Source organism: Gastrolobium bilobum, unplaced genomic scaffold, assembly GCF_033153095.1.
Source record: "Gastrolobium bilobum isolate Gb01-03AN ecotype WA unplaced genomic scaffold, APGP_CSIRO_Gbil_v1 utg3218, whole genome shotgun sequence".
Lineage (NCBI taxonomy): Eukaryota > Viridiplantae > Streptophyta > Magnoliopsida > Fabales > Fabaceae > Gastrolobium > Gastrolobium bilobum.
Window position 1 is genome coordinate 245,257 of NW_026897874.1, and position 15,362 is coordinate 260,618.

General features: G+C 36.9%; 2 protein-coding genes across 7 annotated transcripts; one reads left to right on the top strand and one right to left on the bottom strand.

The window, feature by feature from the left end:
• Positions 1-643: 643 nt before the first annotated feature.
• Positions 644-11,672, top strand: LOC133311017 (uncharacterized). 6 transcript variants are annotated; one of them, XM_061512021.1, is made up of 15 exons: positions 644-794; positions 1,228-1,559; positions 5,473-5,550; positions 5,802-5,857; positions 6,497-6,616; positions 6,731-6,801; positions 7,222-7,315; positions 7,470-7,673; positions 8,354-8,602; positions 9,197-9,305; positions 9,691-9,758; positions 10,643-10,712; positions 10,823-10,897; positions 10,966-11,069; positions 11,323-11,672. In XM_061512021.1, exons 2-15 carry the CDS (start codon positions 1,239-1,241, stop codon positions 11,396-11,398), a joined length of 1,695 nt encoding a protein of 564 aa, XP_061368005.1. In that variant the 5' UTR covers positions 644-794; positions 1,228-1,238; the 3' UTR covers positions 11,399-11,672. The 6 variants fall into 6 exon arrangements, with proteins under 6 accessions (XP_061368005.1, XP_061368009.1, XP_061368006.1 ...); XM_061512025.1 differs by having other exon boundaries at positions 10,978-11,069; XM_061512022.1 differs by having other exon boundaries at positions 655-794; positions 1,182-1,559.
• A 1,220-nt stretch (positions 11,673-12,892) lies between these two features.
• LOC133311004 (pentatricopeptide repeat-containing protein At2g03380, mitochondrial) lies at positions 12,893-15,350 on the bottom strand. Its single transcript, XM_061512007.1, has one exon. The coding sequence runs from the start codon at positions 15,348-15,350 to the stop codon at positions 13,275-13,277; it is 2,076 nt and encodes a 691-aa protein (XP_061367991.1). The 3' UTR covers positions 12,893-13,274.
• Positions 15,351-15,362: the final 12 nt, after the last annotated feature.

The following is a 15,362-nucleotide window of genomic DNA, read 5'->3' on the forward strand; positions in this document are numbered from 1 at the left end:
ATGTTCCATTGAAAGCGTTATTATCCAACTCAAAATCCAGCTATGGAAATGGGGAAAGGCAAGCCTATGAATAACAGTCATATCTTGGAAAAGAAGTTCATATGCAAAATCAATTGAAGTTCATAGTTTATGTCAGAATAAAATCAAACCCAAATCCTAAATTCAACACTCAGAATTTTCTCTAGTCTTTTTATACATAACTTTCATGAGAAGAAGAAAGAAACAAAAGGTGAATTTTCTTATTTTATTTTGTTATTATAAAAAACGTGATTTTTTTTTTTTGAAGAAACAAGTATAAGATTATTTTTGAAGTTTTAAAAGACAATATCTAATGTTAATCAATCTAATTTGTGTGTCATTTTGTCATCAGTCAATCAAATTAGTAATATAACGTAGATGATGTGGCAAGGATAAAGATGAAAAATAGTACATAGAGAGGGTTTTTTTTTTTTTTTTTTTTTTTTTTTTTTTTTTTTTTTTTTCCTTGTAAATATTTTCTACATTCTAATTCAATCAATCAAAATAGAATTCAATATTTTCAATTTAACTTTTTGCCTCAATAGTCTCCTCCGGATCGCTATTATCGAGCCGGAAGTGGCAGAAAAAGACAAATTAAGCATTTCTCGTTTTCCTTTTGTCATAAAAATATGAGCTTTGAATTTAAAAGCTCATCTTCTCACCAACCCACCAATCACAACCCTTGTATTTCTCATTTTTCCCACGAAATCAAGTTTTGATTAATTCTTTTTTGACACCCCATAATTCCAACTGTAGATTTCCTCCAACAATTTCAGGTTTTTCTTTCTTCTTTTATCTAAATCTCAAATTAGGGTTCTAATTCTAAGTAATTATCCGTTTCAATGGTACTTTTTATTTGTGATGACGGGTGGTGGATATCAATTTTGCTTGCTTTTGGTGCTATGTATCTTCTTCTTTTTTCCCCTGTATTTTCTTCCCGGTTGTCAGAAAAGCATAATTCAATATTTGAATTACCCTTAAAATTCTCTCTGCAATCTAATTCCTGGTTTTAAGTTTGAAAGGAAGGTTCTTGTAGGTGATTGTATGGCTAATAGAATCTCTTGGATCATATTTCTGGATATTAGTATCAGTAGTTGATGTTTATCAGATGAGCTTATTCATGCCAACCAAACTCTAAATGTTAGATTGTTGATTGAATGTAGCTTAGTGATTGTTGAAGCTGAACAAGTAGAGTGATTCTGTTGATAGGAGTCCCTGAAATGTATAGGCCTGTGGCTGCTTCGTCGGCCACACCGCGCGGTGGATTGCCTACTGACAGTGGGGACTCTGTTGTCACTTTGGATCAAGTTCCGCGATGGAGTAATGCTGACCAGTCTTTGGGGTATGAAAATGGAGATTCTCCATTTTCTAGTTCATACTTTCCTGATCCTTTAGCATCACACTCAGGAGCAGACAGTGGTGATGGCAGCAATTCAGTGTCAAGATTTCCCATTGACCATGAAGTAAATTCAAAGATATATTTGTGGAGGGGGAATCCCTGGAATCTGGAGGTAGATGCTATGGTAAATTCGACAAATGAGGTAGACACTATCTGGCTTGTCATTTAGTATTGTTGTTTAAGTATTCCTGCATTAATTTAACTTCTGTAGGTTTGGTATTTGCAAAGTTTTATTTATCATTGTCGTGTTGTTTTCTATCTTTTCACTATGATTCATGGGACCTCAACTCACACCCATTTGCTTATTTGAATCTACTCTTGAAGACAACTGAGCGTGAGAGTTTTGTGATAGTATAAATTTTCCCTACTTGCTGAAAGTTACAGCCCAAACATCCATGTTGTTGACTCTTTATTGTAGTGTGATGGGTGATTTAGTCCATTTAGATGGATTTTTATGTGAATCACGCTGAGAGCAATGAGACCTGTCAACAAATAAGGAACCTAAGGACCGTTTCTACAATAAGCCAATAGGTTTGAATGGGAAAACCATGACCCCGTTACCTATAGAGAGGTAAGAACCTTGGTATAGTTGAAGATGTCATAAATGGTGGTGGAAATCCATTTGATATGTCAAATTGGTGAACATCACAGAGTGATTCTGATAAGTTCACTAGTTCTTCAAAGAACCAAAGAGAAAACTCTCATAATTTCACCAAATCGGACTTAGACTGCATCATTTAATACCGTTCCCATATTCACATCAGCTTTAATTTTCTTTCCTTTTTTTACCTTTCTTTATTTTTTTGTGAGGTAATGGCCATTTAGGACTACTAAGGAATAGGATGGACCCAAAAGAACACCAATGTGGTTATTTTGTTCTGTAAAGTGATTGTTCTGTTTATGAAACAAAACAATTGAAAAAGTTCCACCTCCCCACCACTCTTCCAATAAAAATATGATTTTTGCAAGCATCCTTCCTTTTGGTGAGGCCTCAATGAGGAACCCACCTTGTGAGGAAATGCATGAAATTCTTCTTCTTCTTTTTTAAGCCTATATTTTCTTGTTTATGAAGGTTGGAAGTGTCTAGAGAAGAAGAGTATAACTTGGCTCACAAAGTTGTTTAATGAGATAATGAGGTCAAAGAAAATGCCAAATGAATGGAGGTGAAGCACTTTGATTCCTATTTATTAGAACAAGGGATATATACAAAATTGTGCTAACTATAGGGGGATTAAGCTCATGATCAAAGAATGTGTTGGTACCTGTACGTTCCTACTTGAATTGTAATAACTAAATAAGTGGAATACAAAATTATCAGATCTACTCCAACGGCTATCAATATCTGAAATACATCTATATTACCATTATATTCGTAATCAGCGAACTAACCATGTTCACCTTCATCATTACAATCAACATACTGCTTACCTCCTACACAATGAAATGGAAATACAAAAAAAACAATAACGAAATACTCACAGCAACTCCATTACAGACCAACAGGGTATTGCAATTACAGACTCCAATTAAAATGGCAAATGCAATCAAACAACTATTACAGACACTTTAACTATAATTGCTACTATTACTATTATTCCATACTCCTAACACCATCCACAAATCAAACCCGTTTGCAGAGAGTGCTCTTCCTTTTACTCCAAGTTGGTGAATGACTTTTCATGCCTTTCTCTTTGTCTCTCTCTTCCCTATAACTAATTTCCGTCACACTGCTCTCCCTCTCCAATTCTCCCTTCTCCATTCAACATCTGCCAGCTGTCCATCTCTCCATTGTGCATAACTAACTTCTCTTTATGCATCTCTTGGGTCTCCGCTTTTGATTCTTTTTCCTTGTTAGCTGGGCTTGGGCCCGAGTTCTCTTCTTGGACAATTTGAGCATAATTTTGGCTTGTCTCACTTCTTATTTCTTTATCTTTTCTCTTAACCACACCTGGTAGTTGGGCTGCACCACTTTTAATCCTCTTTCTTGTATATCTACGTGGAAAAGGCTCCAATGGTCCATCAGAATGAAACTATGGGAAAGGGTAACTGAATAGAGATTAAGACAGGAGACTCATGTTTTAGAGAACCTATTTGGTTTTATGCGAGATAGGTTAACAATGGAAGCAATATGACTTTTACGAAGATTGATGTAGAGGTACCGAAGGAAGCAAAAAGCTCCATACATGGTTTCCATTAACATGTGAAAGGCCTATGATATGGTGCCTAGAGAAGTCTTTTGGAACGCTCTAGAGAAGAACGGAGTTTGTACTTATTTTTTAGCAATCAAAGATATGTATGATGGGGTTACAACTAGTGTTAGAACACATGATGAGGTCGTTAAGGATTTTCCAATAACTATTGGATTACACCAAGGGTCTACTTTGAGCCCTAATTTTTTTGCCTTGTCTTTCTTGCCACAATGCATGCTTTTTGCAGATGATATAGTCCTTGAGTCAAGAGAGGAAATGAATGATAGAGTTGAGTTGTGGGAAAAGTTTGGGAAGCACATGGTTTCTGATTAAGTAGAAGTAAAACAGAGTATTCAGCCAGGCACACACTAGTACTAGCATAGAGGTATTGAATGGAGATCATATTATTCCACGAGTTGCTAGGTTTAAGTATCTTGGATCTATCATACAAGATGATGGAGAAGTTGGAGAGAGATGTAAATCATAGGATTCAAGATGAATGGGTGAAATGGAAAAAATGCCTCAGGTGTTATTTGTGATAGAAAGTGCCTTTTAAGCTTAAAGGAAAATTTAACCGCACAGCTATAAGACCTTAAATGTTGTATGGTACTGAATGCTGTGCAGTAAAGAGTCAAAAGAGCATAAGCAGAGTGTTTTGGTGGATGAATGGACATACAAGGCATGATAGGATCACGAATTAATGCATTACAGAGAAAGTAAGAGTAGCACCTATTGAGGAAAATATGGTAGCATATTGCCTATGGTGGTTTGGCCATGTGAGCAGGTGACCAATGGAAGCCCCAGTGATTGACCTATAGCAAGAAGTAGAGGGAGACTAAGAAAAAGTCTAGGTGAAACCATTAAAAATGACTTACATCTAAATGGACTTGCTCAGGATTTAGTTCATGATAGAAACAATGGTTTCCTTTGGTCTATGTAGTTGACCCCATCTAGTGGGAAAAGGCTTTCGTTGTTGTCATTGTATAATTTGTTATAGGCACTTACTCTCTGTTTTGTTTAGTGTAACGTTTAAAAGTCTATGTTGAAATGCCTATATTTGTCATTGTTTAAAAGCAGTTACATTTTAGGTTGACAACCACTCTCTTGTAGATAAAATCAAAGTATCAAACAACATTTAACCCTTGTGATAGGTTGCTTGCATAAATTTATTCAAATATTAATCAATAAAAGCATGGTCTTTATTCTTAAATAAATTTGACAAATTACAATTCTTTTCTTCCTTTTCCTTAAACCTCAGATCACTCTCTTGTTGATACTTATCATGAGTCCTTTCAATATCCTTAGTCAGAATTTTTTATCATGCATCTCGATTAATCTTCCCAATAATCCTCCTTATAAAGAACTAATTCAACCAAAAAGCTTAGATTGTTGGGTGAGGTTATATTAATGGTTTTATATATCTCTAACACGTTCCTCCAAGAGAGCCCATTGGGCTTAAAAGGTGGATGATACATCAGGCCCTGCTTTCCTGTGCTAAGAAATTCCACAAAGAAAATGGGGGGCGGCGAGGATCGAATCCGGGACACTGAGGCTCTGATACCATGTAAAGAGCCAATTCAACCCAAAAGCTTAAACTGTTGGATGAGGTTACATTAATGATTTTATATATCTCTAACACTCCTAAATACTAAATAAAGAAAGTATTGAATGTACTTTATGTCTCTAGATATTAAATGCATTCATTTAATACTTTCTTTATTAAGTATTAGGGGTATTATTAGGAGGATATATCATTATTCATAATACAATGATACTAGTAAGCATGTTATAACTGAACTGCAGTAAATAAAATGGAGCTAATAACATCTTGTTTCTTACATTGTTTTCATTTCTTGTGGTCAACAGAATATGGATGAAGCACACAGCAGCCCTGGATTGCATGGTGCAGCTGGACCTGGTCTTGCAGAAGAATGTGCGACTCTGGTATACTTAATTATTTAGCAAAACTATATTATGTGCTCTATGTTGAATGTTGATAATATGTGAGCTTGGTGCATGAGTTACAAATTTATTATATTATTAGTTTTACGTTTTGATTTCCTGTTGTTCAATATTTCATAGACTTGCAAGAAGCAGCTCCATATAAATTGTCATATCTCAGTTCCATGTTGGGGAAGCAGCTTTCTGGAAATGATGTTTGATAGTAATGACTGATACATTTTTATTGTTGACAGGGTGGATGTCGAACAGGGATGGCTAAAGTTACCAAAGCATATGACCTTCCTGCTAGGTTTGTATGTTGGCCCTTTTTCTTTTCATTGTTCAATTCCAGATGAAGAAAAACAGACTCTATTTTAGAAGATCAATTCTACTATGCAATCATGTTTTACTTGTTTTTCTTTTATTGGGAGAACAGACACTCTGAGAATGTCTTTTGAGTAAGTGCTGTTGCATTGATTCAAAGGAGCTTTCTCATACTATCTTTGAGTCTCTTTTGAATGGTGGGCGTTGAGCATGGGGTTTGTATAAAATAAAAAAAATTCCTCATTAAACCCCAATTAGCAAGGGTGTGGTAAGGACAATCTTTGTACATAGTCTTACCCTAGCGTATTTACAAAGAGGCTGTCTCCAGATTCATACCTGTAACTTTTCAATCACAAAAGAGTAGTGTGTTACCACTATTCCAACCTGGTTGAGCATTGGATTTGTATATTATTTGTAAATGTTAAACAACATGCTTTTTCTTTTCCTGTGGTTTGGATCTAAAATCTGTTAATCATATGTGATGCTCCACAAATTAGGTTGTTGCATTCTATATTTCTACCCTTTGTTATTGACCTATATTTCTTCATTTGTTACTGACAAATCTCTGGTCTACAATTTGGATTCCTTGTATACCATGTTTTATTCTTTAATGAATTTCCCGCAGGAGAATTATCCATACTGTTGGCCCAAAGTATGCTGTAAAGTACCATACTGCGGCAGAGAATGCTTTAAGTCATTGCTATCGCTCTTGCTTGGAGCTTTTAATTGAAAATGGGCTTCAAAGGTTTTTTCCCCCAAGTGTTATATCATTTATTTTCTTGCAACTTTTATTATTTCTTGGAATCTCATGTTACTTTAAGATCTACAACTTACTTTTCTTTGGTATATATTGATGTAGCATTGCTATGGGTTGTATTTATACGGAGGCAAAGAACTATCCCCGAGAACCAGCAGCGCATGTAGCTATAAGTGAGATTTCTTTAGTGAGTTTTTTGTTTTTTCCTAAAAAATTGGGGCGGAGGGAGAGGGGAGAAGATAGAATGACTAATTATGCTCTCTCTTCAAGTTGTCAATCAATTCCTTGCAGTTTGCTGCGTTATTTGATTTTATATGTTACCAAGTGGTGTTTAGATTAATGGTCAAGGGGAATGCATGTTGGGTGCATCTTTTTTTTTATTTTATTTTTCATAAATCGTAATTCTACCATATTGTATGATTTCCAAAAGCCCCAGGTTTTTTAATCATGTCCCTGCTCAATACATCTAGTGTATATAGTATGATTTCTCTTAGTTAAGTTGACAAATGTTTTCAGAGGGTTGATGGATGATATATTAATCTTTAGGTTAAACCTTCTTTTATTTTCCCTTTTTTTTCATGCCTTTTATTCAGGAACTGTGCGGCGGTTTCTTGAGAAGCAAAAAAGCAACATAACAGCCGTTGTCTTTTGCACTACCAGCACAACCGATACTGAGATATATAAAAGGTATTTTCAGCATTTGTTTTTGTTTCTGTGTTGATACCTGATATATTTTTATTGACATGAACATTCCTATAGTTACCCAACTTTGGATGATTTTCTTTTCAACCTTGCCTTTCGACTTTGTAGCTATATTTACCTTTTGTATTGTTTAATGTAGGTTGCTTCCACTTTACTTTCCTCGGGATAAACACGAGGAGCAGGTTGCTTTGTCAAAACTTCCTGCAGACGTTGGGGATGAAAATGGTGAGACCATCATAGATGAGCGTAAAATCAGAATAAAGTCTTTGCCTAAAATGAGTGTTTCAAAACCACCTGAAGTTCCAGTTGATCTTCCTGTCAGTGATGTTGGATTGGTTCGCAGGTCAGTAAACTTTTGAAAATTTTAAAATATTTTTAATATTTGATTTCATACTAGATTTCTCTGTATTTCCATTATGAAGAAAATGTTGGGATGGGAATAATCAATCCCACCATATACTGGTTTATAGGACCAGATAATATAACTAACATTTCCTATTACAATGGGCCTGACCCTTCCATGGACCCTGTGCTGAGCAGGAGCTTTATAGTATCAGGTTACGTTCTTTTTTTCTGTTATAACTTTATAAGTTTCTGTGCTTCTCCATATTTGAAGTATTTTTGTGTCTGAGCACAATGAGAAGATTTCAGAGAACTATTGTTCTTGGATGCTAAAATTTTTGGATTGTCAATGCCCACAAAAGAATTCATACTGCTTGTTTGAATGCCCCTTTAGCTTCACCAAACATATTTGAATGCCCCTTGGGGCACTACACATTTTGTGGAGGGGAGAGGAGCTAGGTGGCCTTTGGTCCACCGTGCCGCTGCCGCCACTGTCCGGCCGGCTTGGCTCGGATCGGATCTAGCGTGCATGCGTGTGTGTGTGTGAAATAAAAATAATTTTTGCTTGGGTTAAAGGTGCTGTTGATGTTGATGTTGATGTGTATTTGATTAAATGGAACATAATCTATTTTTTCAATCTATCTTCTAATAGATTCTTCCTGATCCATGTGGCTTCTATAGGAATTCATATTTAGATTCATTTCTGGATCCTGCCTTCATGTCATTGATTAAAGACCCTGATCAAAAGCGTCTGGAGCAGTGGGAGAAAACTGCTGAAGCACAAAGGGGCTGGAATTGTGCTAAATTGCTTGGATATGGTGACCTTGGGGGACCTCCTTTGTCTGCTGCCGAAGAATATTCTCTTCACTCTAGATATCTAGCTAAAGCAAATTCTTTGAATCTTTCTGAAATTGCAGAAATGAAAATCATGTAAGCATCAATCTATTTCATCATCTGATTTGCTTGGATACTCTTAGTTCTAATATTAGTTGGGAACTTTATATGTATCTTATTGATAGGGTGAATGAATCCTTCTAATCAGCAATGTCTGCAAAGTTTTATTGTCCAAATATTTCTTCCCGGATAAGTGATAAACTGAACTTATGGGTTGTAAAATTCCTTTTATCCTTTGTGGCTCCTTTGTCAAAGAAGACATATTTTGCAATGCATTAATAGTAAGACTGTTCTCTAATGATTGCAATATGATGTTCTTTTGTGGAAGAGAAAAGAAAAATAATGTTGCTGGATAAGATGTAATTAATCTTATCAGATTCAATCATAATTAAACGAATAATGAAGTTTTATGCTTTTTAAAATTTCTCGCATTCTTGTTTCCCTTAGTCCATCAACGCGAATGCTTCATGCATGTGTTCAGGTTGATCTTTGCTGCTTCTTCTTTTTTGGGTGAAAAAAAAAAATAGTGAGAGGGAAGGTTTTCCCATTCCAAGGTTAAGGGCATGCCACAAGCGAGGGCTTACATTAATCTTTGCATTTAAAGTCTGCTGAGGTTTTTATGTTTTTCAGTTATCGTGGAGGGGTAGACACTGAGGGTCATCCTGTCATGGTTGTTGTGGGGGCTCACTTTTTGCTCAGGTGTCTCGATCTGGAGCGATTTGTAATCTATGTTGTGAAGGTAATTGTTGTAATAGTCTCACATTCTTTATCACATCATATATTTTGTAAATCGTTTATAATAATTGTAAAATATTCTATTACCATATATTAGCCAATATTTTAGGCAATGATTTCGCTAGGTTTATATATTAGAATGAACTCATGTACAGTGAAATTATTCAGACATAATATTCAGTTTTCTCCAATTCAAGTGTAATTAACTTATAATCCTCAGCTTGACATCTTTTACTGCTCACAAGCATTAGTTTGCATACTTTAAGTTTTTATCTTCTGGCTATTGGCAATGCATACTTCTATTTGAAAGTCAAAACTGATTTATGTCCATTAGTTTTAATCTTTATGTCTTTTCCCTTTCCTTTGTTTATCTTTGTATTAAATTTCAGGAGTTCGAGCCTTTAATACATAAGCCTTATTCTATTGTCTACTTCCACTCTGCTGCATCTCTGCAGATGTAAGTGTTTAATGTTTGAATACTACGATTCACTGATTGGTCTAGTTTTCATGAAATAGAGGTTTGCAATATGCTACGGATTGTCTCCATTAAAAAATATTTCATGAATGTGCAAGGGGAATGGGCTAATTGTTAAACTTCCTTTTACCAACTAGTTATTTTGTGTTAATTATATGATTATAACGTCAAATTAATCAAAATAGTTCCATAGCCGAAGTTTTGGTAATTCACTCCTTTTATTCAATTTGAAAAAGGGAACCAGAAATTAAACAGACAAGTGTGGAAAATATGTTTGAACATTTTTGTTTTATACATTTGCAACAGTATTTTGGTTGCCAAACTTCTCGTATTGTATTGGTAGTACTTTGCATAGTTGCTGAATGCTGGAAGCATCTGCTTGGCCATTGGCTTAGTCGCCGTGTAGTATGTACCTTCATTGAGATTGGTTCTGCAGTATTTTTCTACCTGTTTATGTTAGTAAAACTTAATACATAGCCCCATATTAATTTCGAGCAACCCTTTGTTTTGATTCATTGTGACTTAACTATATGCTTCTTTGTTGAGGATGGTTTGCTGAGGGTAGATAGTCCTGTTTGAGTGGTACTGGTAGGCTTTGGGATAAATTGTGTTAAAATGAATTGAAGTTGTGCCATGGAATGAAGTAATGAACCATTCTTGAATGCAAGAAAAAGGGAAAGGAGTAGTAGAAAAAGAAGTGCGTTTTGAAGCTGGGTTAAGGACATTTTAAATAAACAAGTTGCTAGTGAAACTGTGTATAATTAACTCCAATCATTAGTTGCTCCTATTTGTGTGCAATGCCCAGGATTTTGGTTTGTTGACATAGTTTACTTCTACTTCTCTCCATCCTGCTTTGACATAATTAGGCAGCCAGACCTAGGTTGGATGAGAAGATTGCAACAAATACTTGGTCGGAAGCACCAGCACAACCTGCACGTATGCACTATTTTATTTCTTTCTTTCTTTATTTGTTTGGTTTGGTACATGTATGCAATACATTAGCCTTGTACAGCCTTTGTTCTGATTTCTCAATATGAAATGTGTAGGCAATATATGTACTTCACCCAACTTTTGGACTAAAAGCGACAGTATTTGCACTTCAGATGTTTGTGGACAATATGGTACGTTAGTGGAATCTAAACATATTTAAGGGCCTCATATGTGTATTTATATATTATTTTCAATAAAGATTAATTTTCAGGTTTGGAAGAAAGTTGTATATGCTGATCGACTTCTGCAGCTCTTCAGATACGTACCTCGCGAACAGCTGACCATCCCAGATTTTGTGTTTCAGTTGAGTCTATGTTTTCACGTGATGCCATGCCATCAACATTTTTTCCTTTTCATGATGTTATTTTGTACACTTTCACTTTCAATTTATGGCTTCTGAATGAAGCAGTTGTAGCATATTGGGGATGCCCTTTGCCAATAGGGTGGTATCCTCATTGCTGCAAATTATTATTCTTGCTGTATCCATTTCCTTATGGTGAATGTGGTTTAGATCATAGGCCGGGCACTAATTTGTTTGATACTTTTATTCATACAGGCATGACTTAGAAGTGAATGGAGGGAAGGGTGTTATTGTGGATCCCAGAACAAAATATGTGTATCACAGACCATGACACATGCAGTTGTATATCATTTGGTTGATAAAAGAGGATCATTTGCTGCAGTTTCTTCATTTTTTACCTTGTCCTCATTCCCGCTGGTAACAGAAGAGTTGCATGAGTTTGAAATGTGTATGAAAGTATTTTTTTTTTTATTATTATTATTTTTTTGAATTTTTGGAAGCATTGGTAAGTTTTCTGTATGTATGTATTGTAATTGATCGTGGAAGCGAGTTGGTTGGCTTTTTTTAATTGTCTTGTACATTCAAGAGACCATATTTTCAATAAAATTAGGTTTTGAAGTTGTCGTTCCTCTCATTGCATCCTTGATTTTTGCTACTGTTCACCGTGGGACCAAACTAGTCCAAGCATTATGCAATAATTTCTCCTTTTTTCGTGCTAGGATTATGAAAGATCTACGTCTTCCAGAAATATAATTACGCATAATTATTGTACTTCATCTTCCATTTAAGCCTTTTGTGCCTATTATGCTAATTGAGTGAAAACTTACTCTTACATTTTTTTTGTAATCACTTGGGAACAAGTTTCAACATGTCTGCTAAGTTCAGAACTTCTGAATCACACAAAACTCAAGTTTCAACATGTCCACTTTTTCCTTTTTTTTTTTTTTTTTGATGAGCTCAACATGTCCACTTTAATACAAACTCAAAATACAAATTTTTGAGTTTGCTTTCCTAGTTTCCTTGCTTCTCTTCAAGCAATGCACCTCCTGTGACTGTGAAGCTATCCACTCATTTTGAATCCTCTCTTTACTGATACGTATTTTATCAAACTTGTTTCTCTATTGCGTCTCTATTGCTATTTCTAACCTTTCTCTTTATTTCCTCAGAAAATCAATTTTGTTGCTCCAACAAATTTCTCACCGCTTCGTTGCGCATCATGGGAATTGAAAGGCCCAAAACCTTAACAATTTAGTAAAGGAATCGATCAGAACTTCGATAACGTGATAGCAATCTTATTGTTACTTCTACAATAATTACTGCCTGTCTGTACGGTAATTCATTATGGGTAAGAGGTCCTATTTTTCCTTACCTTTGCTATTAGTGAGGATGCTGAAGCTTGTCTTCATACGTATGAACAATTATCTCTGCTACCCAGCTTGAAATGGTGGAGATTGTGTTCGTCATTAAACATATTTTGCTTTATTTAATAAAATCTTACCATACACTTAAGCAATTGAGATTATAAATGAATTATAGACTAATTTTATTTTTGCAAAGTCTTTGTTTTATTCAAACAAACTTCTAGATACTAAACTATTTCTAAATTTTAAAATTAGAATTGAGATTATAATTGTAACTCTCAATTATAATAGCGTTTTTGGAGACGATAACAGATGGAAAAATTGGTAGGTTATTTCTTTCCTATGAATAAAGGGAAATGCTTGTTATTTACCCAAAAATGGGGGGTGAGGGGATTCTTGTTCCCCTTTTTGACACTCTTTACCCGCAAAGTGCTAAAGCTATACTTCAATTTCTCTTCCTCTTCTCGCTCCATTTTCCCGTTTGTAACCTTCACAAACTGAAACACAATCACGCACAGAAACAGGAGTTTTCTCACTGTTGGTTAGCCAAAAACTGTCACTGTACATGCCATTGTTCATGCCTTTTTCTACTTTGAGGCCATTTACTCAGTTCCATGCTCACCTCTTGGTCACTGGCCTCCACAGAGACCAATTGGCTTCTGCTAAGCTCCTTGAGTCTTGCGCCCAAAAGGTTATCTCCAATCTTCCAAGACTTGTTTTTAAAACTTGCCTATCTCTAAGTTCCTCCATATGTGGGGGGTGTCAAGAAATGATACCTGTGGAACCACTTTTTTGAGCAATTAGTTTTGCTTACTATCACATGATCATGCACAAAGGCGTATATGATTAAGGAAGAACTGCCACTCTGGCATATCTATCATTGTTGATATCCATCTTCACTAAACTACAACCAGGGACCTTGTTCAATCCTCTTAGCTTTATCATCTCTCTCACCTGCTTAACCAAGCCCCATCTCCCATCTGAAGCATATAGGTTTGAAACGAGCACGTAGTAACAAGCTTCATCAGGATGCAACTCCAACATTCTCCTAATTGCTACTTCTCCTAATTCAAACCTTGAATGAAGTCCACATCCATGGAGAAAAGCTCCAAATACACTAACACTAGGTTGAACAGGCATTTTGTCAATGAAGTCCAATGCCTCTTCGAGGTTGCCAGCACGTGCCAATAGATCAACCATACATGCATAATGCTTCATGGAAGGAACAAAATTCAATTCGCGACACATCAAATCAAATAACCTCGAGCCTTCTCCAACCATCCCTGAATGGCTGCAAGCTGCTAATATAGTAGTGAAGACCACATCATTCGGCTCGAATTCCTCTTTCAACATATCCTTAAAGAGAGCAAGGGATCCACTTCCATCACCTTGCATGCCATAACCACCAATCATTGCACTCCAAGTCACGGTATTCTTCTCTCCCATCCCATCAAACACCATACGAGCTGATTTTGCATCCCCACATTTTGCATAAAAGTTCAGCAATGCAGTGCCAACATAGATGCTAGACGACACCAGGCCATCCTTCAAAGAGAAAGCATGAAGGGAAGCACCAAGTTGAAGAGCACCAATGGAAGCACAAGCAGAGAGAACACCAACCACCGTAACAGCATCAGGCGAAAATGAGTCTGATCTCATCCTTTGAAAGAGCTCAAGAGCTTCATAAGCAGAACCACTGTGTGCATAACCAGAAATAATCGAGTTCCAAGAGATAACATCCTTCTCAACCGAAGTTTCAAACACATAACGAGCATCTGAAATGAGGTGACACTTTGCATACATATCAACAAGAGCATTCCTCACAGGAGGATCATCCAAACCACACTTAACTAAAAGAGCATGGAGTGACTTTCCCATAACGGTATTGCCGAGTTGAGCAGATGCAGAGAGCAAACTAGCAAGGGTAACAGAATTGGGCAATAGTCCTACCCATTTGTTGTTAATGAACAATTCCAAGGCCATGAGGGGATAACCCCTCTGAGTATACCCCACAATCATTGCTGTCCATGAAACAAGGTCATCATCATCAATGGAAAACTCATCAAACACAGAACGAGCATCCCTAATATCCCCACACTTAACATACATATTCAAAAGAGAAGTTGCCAAGAAAGAATTGAGCTCAATCCCATTCTTAATGATATACCCATGAACCCACTTCCCCTGATGCAAAGATCCCAACTTGGTGCATGCGGTGACCAAGCTTCCAACAGTAAACTGATTCCCATCAACAAACCCTTCTCGCATTCTATTAAACAATGTCAACCCTTCATGGGCACAATCATTTTGCACGTAAGCTACAATCATCGAAGTCCAAGAAACGACATTTCGGTCAGCGATTTCGTCGAACACTTGTCGTGCACTCTGAACGCGTCCGCATTTGGAGTAAACGTCGACGAGAGCGGTCATCACGAAGCTATCGGGTGGCTTGGCTTTGATAATGTGGCAATGAAGAATGGCACCGTGAACGACGTCGCGTAACTCGCAGCAAGCTTTGAGAACGATGGAGAAGACGACGTCGTCGTTGCAGAGTCCGAGGGTGACCCTCATGAGGTGGAAGAACGAAACGACGTGGGAATGCATGTCGTTGAGGAAGTACCAGCGGATCATGACCTTGAAGGAGTAGAAATCCGGGGAGGGCAACCGGTCGAACAGGTTGCGTGCGTGGCGAAGATTGCCGAATGAAGCGTAGAGGCTGACGAGCTTCGTGTCGGAGAGGAGGTCGCCGGTGACGCCGTGGACGAGGAGAGAGGCGTGAAGCTTCTTCACAGTGTCAACGTTTCTGCACATGCGAGCGAGGTAGAATGTCGGAGGGAGTGGCGGTGCGTGGTTGTCGTTGAAGAATCTCCGTTGAAAACCGACGTTTGGGGCATGACGGAGGAATCTTGATACCACTAACATGTGTAATTATTG